General features: G+C 46.4%; 2 protein-coding genes across 4 annotated transcripts; one reads left to right on the top strand and one right to left on the bottom strand.

The window, feature by feature from the left end:
- The first annotated feature begins 3,914 nt into the window (after positions 1-3,914).
- LOC109732610 (elongator complex protein 4) lies at positions 3,915-6,642 on the top strand. The gene is made up of 8 exons (XM_020291797.4): positions 3,915-4,148; positions 4,477-4,730; positions 4,825-4,900; positions 5,199-5,355; positions 5,514-5,592; positions 5,718-5,877; positions 5,966-6,057; positions 6,156-6,642. The coding sequence occupies exons 1-8, from the start codon at positions 3,980-3,982 to the stop codon at positions 6,321-6,323; spliced, it is 1,155 nt and encodes a 384-aa protein (XP_020147386.1). The 5' UTR covers positions 3,915-3,979; the 3' UTR covers positions 6,324-6,642.
- Positions 6,643-6,840: 198 nt separating this feature from the next.
- On the bottom strand, positions 6,841-10,191 carry LOC109732609 (protein KINASE OF THE OUTER CHLOROPLAST MEMBRANE 1). 3 transcript variants are annotated; one of them, XM_073505450.1, is made up of 6 exons: positions 9,921-10,178; positions 9,541-9,752; positions 9,080-9,441; positions 8,898-8,989; positions 8,133-8,606; positions 6,841-8,006 (listed from the first exon to the last, which is right to left on the bottom strand). In XM_073505450.1, the coding sequence occupies exons 3-6, from the start codon at positions 9,437-9,439 to the stop codon at positions 7,055-7,057; spliced, it is 1,878 nt and encodes a 625-aa protein (XP_073361551.1). In that variant the 5' UTR covers positions 9,440-9,441; positions 9,541-9,752; positions 9,921-10,178; the 3' UTR covers positions 6,841-7,054. The 3 variants fall into 3 exon arrangements, with proteins under 3 accessions (XP_073361551.1, XP_073361552.1, XP_020147384.1); XM_073505451.1 differs by having other exon boundaries at positions 9,869-10,153; XM_020291795.4 differs by lacking the exon at positions 9,541-9,752 and having other exon boundaries at positions 9,921-10,191.
- Positions 10,192-13,380: the final 3,189 nt, after the last annotated feature.

Genomic DNA, 13,380 nt, shown 5'->3' on the forward strand with positions numbered 1-13,380 from the left:
CAAGCACTGAAGCGAGCCGAAGGCGCGCCGCTGCCATCGCCCCTCCCTCACCGGAGCCAGGCAAACCTTGTTGTAGTAGACAGTCGGGAAGTCGTCGTGCTAAGGCTCCATAGAACCAACGCACCAGAACAGCAACCGCCACAGATGAAGAGTGTAGATTAAAAGGATCCAACCTGAAGGCACACGAACGAAGGCGAACGACAAATAGATCCGAGCAAATCCACCAATGACAGATCAGCCGGAGACACAACTCCACATGCCCACCGATGATGCTGGACGCATCACCGGAATGGGGGCTAGGCGGGGAGACCTTTATTCCATCTTCATGGGGCCTCCGCCGTCTCACCTTCCTGAGCAGGACACAAACCCTAACAAAGCTCGAAAAAAGATCTAAAAACGGAGCCCTCCCACCGGCAAAGGGCGAGATCCACTCCGCCTCCATGGCCCTAAGGCCACCGGAGACGGGACGGACCGGCGCCGGCGGCGGCGGGAGGCAGAGTACCCTAGCTTTTTTGAGGGGCGGCTGGCTAGGTCAAAGAGGCCGGAGGGGTAGGATATTCACCAAGTTTATCATTCGGTCAACCAGCCATTTCTTGCCTTTGTGGCTATTTTGTACATCCTTTTGTAATGCAAGGTCATTTGTTCCATGATAGCGGTCTTTTCGTTGGCGATAAGTCCCATTCTTTGGGCGGAGGCAAGGTCACAGAGTTTCCTAGGTGACACACACATTTGTTGCCTCATATTTCTTATCACAGAAATAAATTAATTCTATATCACTCAAACAAAATCCCATCCTCAACTTACTCCCTTCACGGCCACGTTTCTCGGGCATTGAAATCGGCGAGCTGTGGCAACCGCACCTTACTCGGACGAGGATCCCCTGACGTATAGCAGGGTGTCGTTCCATCGCTGGCACGTCGGCCCGGCTGAAACTTGGCCCACCTGACAGCGGCCCAACGGCAGGTACCGTACGTCGGAGATGGCCGCCCTTCCCACCCACTTGAGACCGCCACATACACTTATATACTAGGCACTTTCAAGTCCTCGTGTCTAACTTTAGTTTTTGCATTTAAAATTGCCTGGAATATCTTTTTGGGGGTGGAGACTTTTTTTATAAGAATAGTGGATTTAAATGGTTTTATAACAGTGGTCTAGAAAGGAGCGCCTATGTGCCGCTTGCTGTGAGACAAACAACTTTTTTTTAGATTCGGTAAGACAAACAACTGCCTCACCTACAGGGCGCTGTGATGGACGGCCCAGTAGGACCTGAGTTGTCACACTGATATCACTTGAATTTATTTTTTATGTCTAAAAAAACTTGAATTTACTTTTCCGTGTTTTTAGTTATATTTTAAATGCATATATTTCAAAAAAATTATTTAAGAAATTCAAATCCATGAATTTGAAAAATGTAATCATAGTATAAAAACTGTATAGTGCAGTTTTAAAAAATGTTGATAACTTCATAAAAAATATTTTTCACAATGAAAAAGGTTCCTACGTTTAAAAAATATGATGTGATTTTTTTTCAAAAATATGTGTATACAATGTAAAAATATGTACCTATGTTTAATAAAATGATGTGATTTTTTCTAAAATGTGTATACAATGTAAAAAAATATCTGTGTAATGTAAAACAAATGTTAAGTACCATTAAAAAATGTACTTGAGATTGTATGGAAATATTACTGCATTTAAAAAGACCTTTGTGACATTTTTAAAAGTGTTATATAGAATGTAAAAAATGTGTATGTAGGTTTGGAAAACGTTTATTTCCATTAAAAGATGTACGTGATATTAAAAAAATATCAACTGTTTCCGTAAATGTCCATGAAATGTTCAAAAACAATTATACAATGTGAAAAATTGTTTCGTGTACTATAAAATGGTTTATTGCCACTAAAATATGTACAACGTGTATATGAAAAATATTAACGTCGTCTATTTGAAAAAGTTTTCAAAACATGTATTTTAAAACAAATGTACATCATGTGTTTTAGTAATAATGTCCAACGTGTATTAAAAAATGTTTCACGTGTGCTCTAAAAATGTACATTGCATACTAAGAAAAAGCAGATACGTGTTGAAATAAAGATAAAGATAAAAACCGACAAAAAACAAAATGAAAAGCAAAGAAAACCGTAGAAGCAAGAAAAAAGGAAAAAAGTATAACAAATGAAGAAAGAAAAACCATAAAATCCAATGAGAAGACAAAAGAAACAAAAGTTAAATGGAAAAGTAAACAAATAAAACGAAGAAACAACAAAAAAGCACCGTACCAGAGCGAAGCTGCATCGCGATACTATTGGCTCAGCGGCGCTAATGGGCGGGCCCGCTAGTCGTCGCCCGTAGGCGATTAATCGGTACAGGCGACATATAGCATTTGCAGATAGCAACTAGTTAACGAGCGCTCCTTGGGGAACCTCGCAGCGATCAGCGCCACTTGGCGCGCTCTCAGCCATTCGCCATGTGTCGCGCTCTGGACGCTCCCTCCAGATTTTGTTTTTTTTTATTTTCCCGTACGCGTTTTCGGCTTTTTAAACGGTTTTTTCCGGGGTTTTCGACGTTTTGGTTTTCCCCCGGTCTTCCTTAGCTTTTTGACCCAAAAACTTTTACGCGAAAAAACGCTTTTTTTTCTTTCGCGAGAGTCACGGGTTTTCCTCCGCGGGAGGCACGGTTGTGCTTTAGCGAGAGTCACGTCCGTGCCTTTCGGAAACGAAAAAAACGAGTTTTCTGTTTTTTTTTCTTTCGCGAGAGTCACGGTTATGCTTCTGCAGGAGGCACGGTTGTGCTTTCGCGAGAGTCACGGCCGTGCCTCTCAGAAAGGGAAAAACAAAACGCATTTTCTGTTTTTTTTTCTATCATGAGAGTCACGGTTTTGCTTCCGCGAGAGGCACGGTTGTGCTTTCGCGAGAGTCACGGCCGTGCATCTCGAAAAGAGAAAAAATATGCGTTTTCTGTTTTCTTTTTCTTTCGCGAGAGTCACGGTTTTGCTTCCGCGAGAGGCACGGTTGTGCTTTCGCGAAATTCACGGCCGTGCCTCTCGGAAATGAAAAAAAACACGTTTTTTATTATTTTTTCTTTCGCGAGAGTCATAGTTATGCTTTCGTGAGAGGCACGGTTGTGCTTTCGCGAGAGTCACGGCCGTGCCTCTCAGAAAGGGGAAAAACAAAACGCGTTTTCTGTTTTTTTTCTTTCGTGAGAGTCACCGTTTTGCTTCCGCGAGAGTCACGGCCGTGCATCTCGGAAAGGAAAAAATACCCGTTTTTTGTTTTCTTTTTCTTTCACGAGAGTCACGGTTTTGCTTCCGCGAGAGGCATGGTTGTGCTTTCGCGAAAGTCACGGCCGTGCCTCTCGAAAACGAAAAAAAAGCGTTTTCTTTTTTTTTTCTTCCACGAGAGTCACGGATTTGCTTCCACGAGAGGCACGGTTGTGATTTCGTGAGAGGCACGGGCGTGCCTCTTTCGAAAAGGAAAAAACCCGTGCTCCCGGTTTGATTTTTTCGTCCGGTTTTTTCGTGCATTTTTTTTTCGTCAAAACCTATCAACATGGAATTTAGTTTTGAAGATCTCACGCGAGGAATCCAACGGTGAAAACGGTTCGAGATTTGGACGCACGGTTTAAGAGATAAAACATTTTAAATAAACGAATCTACGAAAAAAAGGAAAACTCCCAGGTTGCGACAAGTGGCGCACTGCATATGCGTCGCTTGTCGCGACCTGAAAAGATGGAGTGTTCTTTGCAACGAGTGCTCCTTAATTAGTGATTTCGGCATTTGCAGGTCCACAGCGCCCCTAAACTTTATTATCTCAGCAGTCAGCACCCCAGTTTTCGGCCCATCCACGAAGCCCAGACAACACCCAAACGGCCCGACGGCGACGGCCCACGTATGCAATGAAAGCGCAGCAGCCCAAGCGGTTCGCTGTTCGCACCAGCAGCCACCTCTCTCTCTCCAGGCCGAGTCGCAGCGCCGCCGCCCATGGCCGCCGCCGCCACCGGAACAGGGGGCCAGACCCTCGGCCGGAGCAGCTTCTCGCGCGCCGCCTCATCGAAGACCGCCTCCTCCTCCTCCTCCCCCACCGCCTCCGGCGTCAAGCTCGGCCCCAACGGCGCCGCCTTCGTCTCCTCCGGCATCCCCGACCTCGACAGTAAGCATGTCCCTGCTCATACCCTCGGTTCAGATCAAGCAAGTATTTTTTATCGAGCTTAGTCTCAAAGAACACCAGGAACCGACTGAGGCCATATCTGTATTTCAAATCTTGCGTTTTGGGTGTGAACTGTCAAGTAGATGCCTAAATTGCCTGCAATATGTATGATGAAAATTGAAAGCTAAGTTCTTGAGGTCAGGAGAAGGAAAGATTATGAACAGGGAGAGAGAATGGTCTGCTATGGAAGAATGGCTATGTGCACTGGCCGATTAGGTGGCTCGGTTGGCGCTCATCAGGCCTTGGTAATTTACCAGCGTTTCTGTCACAGGGATCCTGGACGGCGGTTTTCTCCTCGGCTCGGTCGTGATGGTCATGGAGGACTCCGACGCGCCGCACCACCTCCTCCTGCTCCGGGCCTTCATGGCGCAGGGCGTCGTGCACAAGCAGCCCCTGCTCTTCGCCGCGCCTATGAAAGAGCCCCGCTCGTTCCTCGGCGCGCTGCCTGCTCCGGTGGCGTCCTCGAAGGAGGACGCGCGGCAGAGAGCTATGGGTGGCGGAGCAGCTGGCGACGGACGGGCAAGCGTATGTCTGTCTCGTGGAAGAAATGTGTTTTGTGGTGAATATGTGTTCTGAACATGTTTCCTTATTGATCTGGATATGTACTGTAATTGTGCAGGATGAGGGTTTGAGGATAGCTTGGCAGTACAGGAAATATTTCGGGGACGAGAGGAATTCCAATGCTGAACACAGAGGTGATATCGAATACTTCCCTTCCCTTTGTTTACTTGATGGTTAGTTGTCGTAAAGAGCCATTGTCTCTGTGTCAAAAATGGAAATTAGATGATGTTCTAGGAAGTTTTAAGATAAAAGAAGTATCACATTGTCATTGTAATTCCCGCCTGATGCTAAAGGAACAACAGCTATATTCGTGCTACCTGTTATAGTTTACTTGTGTAAGCATCATTTCGAAGTCTGTTATTTAATTTAAGCTACCGTTACTGTCTTTCGAGATGTTTTTGAACAGAGCTGACTCATTTGGCAATGTTGCAGACAACAAGCAGGAATTTAGCCACGATTTTGATTTACGGAAGCCCCTGGAACGGCATTTACTTAATGCACAGCATATTGAATGTTTGAGCACCCAAGATGTGGATACTCTCCATGATCTCCAGAATCGTTCTTCTGCTTTCTTATCCAAACATCAAAGGTGAGGTTGATTCCTGGACATATTGTTGAGCTTGTTATCACAGAATGATCTGCCTCAAGATGACTATGATTGTTTAATTACCACAAAATTGGAGTTGTATACGATCTGATGCATTTTGCCGTATTGCTTCTGACATATCTCGTGTTTTCTGCATTCAGAAAAGAGGGTGGGAATCTGAGTGCAGGACGTATTGCTATACAGTCACTCTGTGCACCACAGTGTGGATATTTTGGGAAGGTAAGTTTTTACTTGAAATGATGTGTGCTGACTGGCTGATGGCCACATTCAAAATTTGAAGCCAAGTTATATGCTTCCTCCCTTCCAACTCAGTTTTGACATATTAGATTGTTTATGCATTGCAGGACTGGGACATGGTCTCGTTTCTCAGATCACTGAAGGCCATGGTGCGCTCGTCTAACGCCGTTGCCATTATAACATTTCCATACACAGTCCTATCAGATTCTTTCTGCAAGAGATGGCAGCACCTAGCAGACACGTTGCTGTCAATAAAAGCAATCCCAGGCAAGCCTCACAGTTCGAAATATGTTTTCCTGTTTGCAACTTCGACTGCCGATCGTAAAGCCTGATTGTCCATCACCTTGATCATTAGATGAGGACAAGGACTTGGCGAAACTCCTCACAGGGTATCAGGATATGGTTGGTTTTCTACATGTTCATAAGGTGGCACAGACCAACAGCCAGGTACCAACCCAGGTCAACATGACATAGGCTCATAGCTGCTGTAAACAAAACTTGTTGTGCCCTTCTGTTTTAACAATGGCATTTACATCGATATGCAGGTTCCTGTGATATTAGAGGCGTCCACATTTTCTCTGAAGCTGCGAAAGAGGAGGTCGCTGGTGCTAGAACGGCTGAATCAGGCCCCGGTGGATGGGTCGAGCGGGCCCTCGTCTGGTGGATCAGGCAGTTGCTCGTCCTCGACGCAAGGCTCGCAGCTCGACTTCTAGTGGGAGTCCTGGAGCTTCCCTTCGAGAATAGAAGGAAGCATCCACTGTTCTTCAGCTTATTATAGGATACTGGAAACAGAAAGTAGCTGAGAAAGGCTCCTAGTTGCTGTGTGTATTTGTTACTGAAAATGCAACTTTTAGAGGTTTTGTTTTGGTTTTGCAATGGAGGCAGCTTAGCCTATCCATTCCCATCTCATGTATCGTTCAGTTTTTGGTGTATACAACTTTCAGCATACATACCTGTATTCTGAAAGGTTTAGATTGTACTACCATGATATATACTGGTGATAACAGATTACCAGGGTTCTGTGTTTCTTAAGATGGTTCTTCTTGTGAAGGTTGGTAAGTTTACAGAAACATGAAGTAGCTGTAAACTACTCCCTCCGTTCCTAAATATAAGTCTTTTTAGAGATTTTCAATATGCATATACATCTGTATGTAGTTCATATTGAAAATCTCTAAAAAAAACTTATATTTAGGAACGGAGGGAGTACCAACTACCAACTAGCCATGCATGAAAAGAGAACCTCATGTAGTTGCATGCTTCTAGAAACATCTAGGAATGATCCTAGAGCAGTTGGGCTCAGGCATGTTGAGTTGCAGAGGCAGATAATTTACAAGGTTTTGGCAAGGTAGACAATTACAGCCCTAAATATACACAGCACGACTTGTTCAAAGCGTCGCATGATCGAGATATACTTCAGGCTCTGCCGAACATTGCTTTTGCAGTTTTACCCGGAAGGCGCAGGACCGTCCCCGAAAAGCATGTTTGCGACGGGTGGAGGGAGCCATGCCGTGCTGACACTGTTGTGCACTTCTTGCTGCTGAACTTTCTGAGGATCGGCACCCTGATCAGAGACGCTGGCGACCTTTCGACTCCTTGGCCTTGTGATGCTCTTCCCAACAAAGACACCTAGCTTCATAGCAGTAAAGAAACCTATGGCGATGAACAGAGGCCTCACCGCCCAATGGAAGTCCTCGAGGTGCTCATACTTCTTCACAACGCCCTCGCACTTGTCGAAGCTCACCACCTCCACCTCTGAAGGGTCGGCCAAGCAGCTGCACACTTCGCCAAGGCTGAATTTGCCAGGGAAGGTCACAGCAAGGCATCCATTCGAGAGTATCTGTGAAATACGGCCTATGGCGAACACTCCGCCTCTCTTTCGCGGCCATTCAAACCGGGGGCTTGAAGTGTTAGTTCTCAGCCTCACAAATTGTCCCATGCAGTAGGCTTCGGCCATTTGCAGATCTGAATATTCCCCCTTCCACAGGGTGTCCATTCCTATCAAACCAACATACACGGTGCCATTACGGTCAATGCTATGAAGAATTCCGACCTGAGACCGCTTCTTGTCTTCCTCCCTAAGCCTTACCCAGTCTCCGGCAGCGAAACCATAGGTCACCCTCTCCACTGCTGAGGAACGGACCTTCAGAGGGTCATGTATTCCATGGACTCGTACAAGAATGTAGCTATCGCGTTCTCCATCCTCCATGCCAACTATGGTTCCATCAGGGATTTCCATTGTTTCAGGAGTACAAGAGTTTTTAACCTTTCTCGAGCGGACCTTGTCACCAACTTGCAGCTTATCCTTGAAGTGTGACCAATTAGTGTGAGTTGGCACTACTGCCCTTGGGTTTTCAGAACTATCCCAGCCATTGTTGTCATAATCCACATCTTTAGCACTGAAGAAATGAAAAAAGAAAACAAATTTAGGGAAGAACCATAGTAAAATCACCCATCCAATGGCAGTTTAACCAAATACTGCAAGTTGATAAGGTAGAAGAAGAAAGAGAGTTTTAGCATGTTACCTTTCAAATGCTTGTAAGATATCTGACATCAAGGGGCGATCCCGAAAGTCGTACTCAAAGCAGCTAGAAAGGACATTCTCAACCTCTGCAGGTAAATTGTACGGGAATATCGGTTTCTCTTTCTTCAGGACAACCAACTGATAAATCTCGTCTGGTGATTTGCCACGCCAAGGCTGAACGCCACTGAACATCTCAAGAATGCTGCAGGCAAAGCCCCATGAATCTGTCTCGTAACTAATTGGACCTCTGATGTTTGGTTGCCATTGCTCTGGGGCCATGTAATTTGGAGTCCCAAGTCTTTGGATAAGCTCTGGGTTTGGCAGCGACAGCCCAAACAGCAAGGATGGAATCCCAAAATCCCCCAACACAGCATGGTCATGATCATCAAGGAGAAAATTACAAGGCTTGAGATTAAGAACAAATATTCCCCTGGAGTGTAGGTCCAGCACACCACGTGCCAAATCAGCGCCATATCTGCAAGTTATAAGAATTCATAAAAATATGTACTACTCTAAACAGAGCATCATAAGCATTCTCAAAAGTCAACAGGATCATTTGCCTGCACTAAGGTGATAAACTAGATCTGCCAGTTAATCAATCAACACGTTCACTGGTAGAAAGTTGGAAACTGCATGCTTAGGTGACACTTCATCTAAAAAACTGTATATTTGCCTCTGTGGTAAACTGTATTCTTAAGATAAGCCGACGAACATTCAGTATTCAGGACATCAAATATGTTCAAAACTGTGGAGACTTCCACCATACCTTAAAACATCTGACAAAGGGAGCCTTCCACCTTTAAGCCGAGCCATCTTGTCCCCGACGGATCCTTCATAGAACTTCATCACTATGCAAAGCTGAAAATCCATGAAACAAAAATTAAGCCACAACGCCATCTTTCATTCACAGGCGACCCAACAGCAAGGCTATGCCAGACAAAAACATACCCTCCCATTCTGCGTCGAGATGCCATGTAGGAAGCAGACATTGCCCAGGCCCTGGCATTTGCCGAACACCTCGTCGAACCTCGCCGAGAACACCTGCAGCTGGTCGTCCCTGACCGGGTGCAGCATCTTCACGGCGACCTCGTGGTACCGGTCATAATCCTCCGTCCTCTGGTGGTGTGTCGCTATCCACACATCCCCGAAGGGGCCTCTCCCTATCCGGTGCTTCAGATTCAGCACCGCCGGGTCGATCCACGGGCTTATCTGGCTCGGGCCGGAGAAGACCGTCCGGTAGTGATCGGGGTCCTTCTCCAGCAGCATGTACTCGAACGATTCGGTGTCGGTGGGCTGGGAGTCTGCCATCCCTGCAGTCAGAAAATTCACCATTGGTTTCTCAACAACAGGTACAGAGTACAGACTGCAGAATCACCAAAATCTTGTAAGCTGGGAGGTTATATTCTCACTAGTCAACAATAATCTCTTGTTTCTTGGGCGCAGCTCAAGGGAGAACAACTAGAAACAAGATCCCTGCTATGACATTTACGCTCAACTGTAAAACTGGGGGCTTGGTGCAGGCTGCAGGGGATGCGCAAAATTCAGCGCATGCCAGGCGCAGACACAAGCTCAAAAACCGTAAGAATCACTCAACCAATCTCGCACAGGTCAACGGCCTGGCCTGGATCAAGGACAAAATCAAGAATCCGGCCACGGAGAGCAAGAACCGCTCGGCCAATCCGGCGAGAATCACTCAGACAGCCGGCATAAAAGTACAATAATAAAAGGGTAAAGAACCTGCATCAGCGGAGAATCTTGAATCCACAGAAGGAGTAGACGGGGGGCTCACCTGTCGTCTTCTCCGTCTGCCTTTTCCGCTTTTCCCCGCCTCTAATCTGAATCCTAAGTGGTGTCGGCGAATTGGGCTTGCTTGGTCAAGAAAGTACTAAAGAAAGAAACCTATGAATCGGCTGCGGCTGCGGCTGCTGGAGTGATTCCGGAGAGGTGGATTCGAGGAGGCGACATGAGCAGACCTGCACTGGAGGTTGGGTGGTGCGAGGAGGGGAAAGAGGGGGAGGGGGGAGCGTGCTTGGGGAGGAAGAAGAGGGCGGCGGTTGAGCGGTGGAGAGCGGTTTATATGGAAAGGATTTCCTCGGCTCGCCGCCCGTTACCTTTTCCCTTGCTGCCTTCGGTTTTCCTTTTCCTTTTGGTATAATTTTTGCCTTTTTTACGAAACCTAGGGTTTTTTAGGAGAAATACTTTTTTTTGCATGGCATGGATTAGGGGAAATACTTCCGATCTATTCATCAACTGTCAATATGGTATAATTTTTGCCTTTTTAATGAAACTTAGGTTTGATTGTATTTATACTGGTTGAATAATTCTTTTTAAGTGATTTTGAATGAACGGACTTATATGAGAGTTTGCAACATATATAGTCCCTCGGTTCCTCTGTAAAGTGTGTATGGTTTCAACCACATATACCATTTTCCTGCACGTTCGCCTTCGTCTCCTTTGTACATAACCTCCCCCCACCACCCCCACCCCCACCGCCGGTTGAATCCTGGCTGCTTGCTCGTTTGCCATTGCCTCTTTTTCAATCCTCACCTCCTCCGTCCATCGCCTCATGATTGCTTCCACGACGCCACCTCGAGCACCCCCCCAAACGGTCTCTTCGAAGAAAAAATGGCCGCGTTGCGCGAGGTGAGTAGCTCGGTGATGTAGATTTCTATCGGGATTTTCAGAGGAAGAGGAGGTGATTCGTCTGATAGGGGATAAAGCCAAGGGAATAAAGAACGAAAGTGTGGAGACTGGGCATGTTCAATGGGGTTAGTTTCATCCATATTGACTTTTTTGTGTGGGAAATTTCTAATATATTCATCTTCAGTCATGGCAGTACAAAGAACACCAGAGGTAATAAAAATTACAACCAGGTCTGTGGACCACCTTGTCGCCGTCATCGCTCTCCCGCCAGAGTCGGGCAAACCTTGTTGTACTAAACATTTTGGGAAGTTGTCTTGCTAAGACCCCATAGAACCAACACATTAGAGAGCAACCATCGCCAATGAAGAAAGTCATATATCGGAAGGATCAAGCCTGTAAACACCCAAACGAAGATGAACGAAGACCATATCCATCAAAGACTAGCACTGACTGAATCCCTTGAGATCCAACAGAGACACACCTCCACACGCCCTCCGACAAAGTTAGACGCACCATCGAGATGGGAGAGAACATGTGAGACACTATTCCTACTAAGGGGCATTATTACATGTGGTACAACCGCACAAGATATGTTTGGAGGGAGCACACGGAGGAATGCGGGTGGTTTATTGTCTTATATTTTGAATAAAGAGAACAATATGAATTGTGTCCACTTTTAAAATTGTTCTTCATTTTCTTAATATGTTCTATATAGGTTTGTGTAAAATTCCTTGAATTTTTTTTGAAAGTGAACGACAGTGGGAGAGGCTCCCATTGACTTTTGTATTACTCACAAAGGATCAGTTACATAGTTGTTACAACAAGGGGTTTAAACGGTCCCCCGGCCGTGTGGGCTAGTGTAGCTACAGCACTAATGTCCCAAGTTTACAATGTAACTAGACAGGAAAGGATGAAGTTTCTCTCTGCAGTTATGGATCAGTAGCTCTAAGAGATTTTTGAATCTAGCCAACCATGACCCGAATGAGTGATGTATCCCTCTGAAATGTTGATTGTTTCTCTCCATCCATAAACTCCAAGCAGCCAACAGAAAAATGTCCATGAAGAGAGGCTGTCGCCAGGTCTCTCTGCCCCCATGTAGCAGTGCTATTCTACTGCCTCTGATCGGCCAGGTCAATCCAGCCTTACTCCAGCACTGTTGACTAAAGGGGCATAAGAAGAACAAGTGTTCAACGGTTTCCTCGGGGGGGGGGGGGGGGGGGGGCTTTGACAGAACATGCAGGAACAATTGTTCCCCGTGACAGCAAAGTGTCTACGTTTAAGCATATTTCTGGTATTCAATCGATCCACTAGAAGCAACCACCCAAACATTTTAAACTTGATCGGGGTCTTGGCCTTCCAAAGCCAACGAAAAGCTTCATCAGCCACGATCTCCTTGTAACAATGATCATAGAATTTTTTTCGAAGAGAAGCGCCCGAGCGTGCATTTCCAGGTGTCATGGCGGCCATCGGCCACACACACATGCATCGAGGCCTGCTGGATTTGTCTGACCTCCTCCCTTGCCTGGGTCGAGAGGGGTAAGCTAAAGATTGTGGCCGGATCAGTGGCAGTGAGAACCCTAGCAACGGAAACATCCCCATTCAGGCAGAAGGAGAAAGCCCGCGGGTACACTTCCATGATTGGAGCATCATCGTCGCCTTCAAGCCAGACATCTTTCCAGAACAGAGAGCTAGAACCATCGCCTGGGATGACCCTGGTGATCCCACGAAAGACCCCATTGAGCTGCATTACATCTTTCCACCAGAAAGAACCAACGGCGTCAGTTGCATGAGGGATTTTGTTTCTGTAATACGCGCTCCAAATCAGCTCCACCCAGGGGACATCCTCATGGTTATACAATTTCCTTGAAATTTTGAACCATTGATTTTCCCCGTCTGTCTAGAACACCACAGACGTCATGAGTGAGTAGATGTGCTTGGACTCCAAGAGCAATTATAGGAAATAACATGCCTTGCCTGCTCTAGGTATCCAAAGTAAGAGGGGTGGCCCCATGAAAAATATCCAGCAGGGCCACAAAATTTGACCAGGGCACTGGTACCATAAATTCCAACACCTAGAACGTTTTTCACCTTTTTCTTACGGAAATGTTAACTGGCAATTGTCAGCCAGGGGGGATTTTACACCGAACGTCATATAGGATCGCTGGAATAGGTGACTATTGGGGAACGTAGTAATTTCAAAAAAAAAAATCCTACGCACACGCAAGATCATGGTGATGCATAGCAACGAGAGGGGAGAGTGTTGTCCACGTACCCTCGTAGACCGAAAGCGGAAGCGTTAGCACAACGCGGTTGATGTAGTCGTACGTCTTCACGATCCGACCGATCCAAGTACCGAACGTACGGCACCTCTGAGTTCAGCACACGTTCAGCTCGATGACGTCCCGCGAACTCCGATCCAGCAGAGCTTCATGGGAGAGTTCCGTCAGCACGACGGTGTGGTGACGGTGATGATGTTGCTACCGATGCAGGGCTTCGCCTAAGCACCGCTACGATGTGACCGAGGTGGAATATGGTGGAGGGGGCCACCGCACACGACTAAGAGATCAAGAGATCAATTGTTGTGTCTATGGGGTGCCCCCTTGCCC

The sequence above is a fragment of the Aegilops tauschii genome, chromosome 7 (assembly GCF_002575655.3).
Source record: "Aegilops tauschii subsp. strangulata cultivar AL8/78 chromosome 7, Aet v6.0, whole genome shotgun sequence".
NCBI lineage: Eukaryota > Viridiplantae > Streptophyta > Magnoliopsida > Poales > Poaceae > Aegilops > Aegilops tauschii.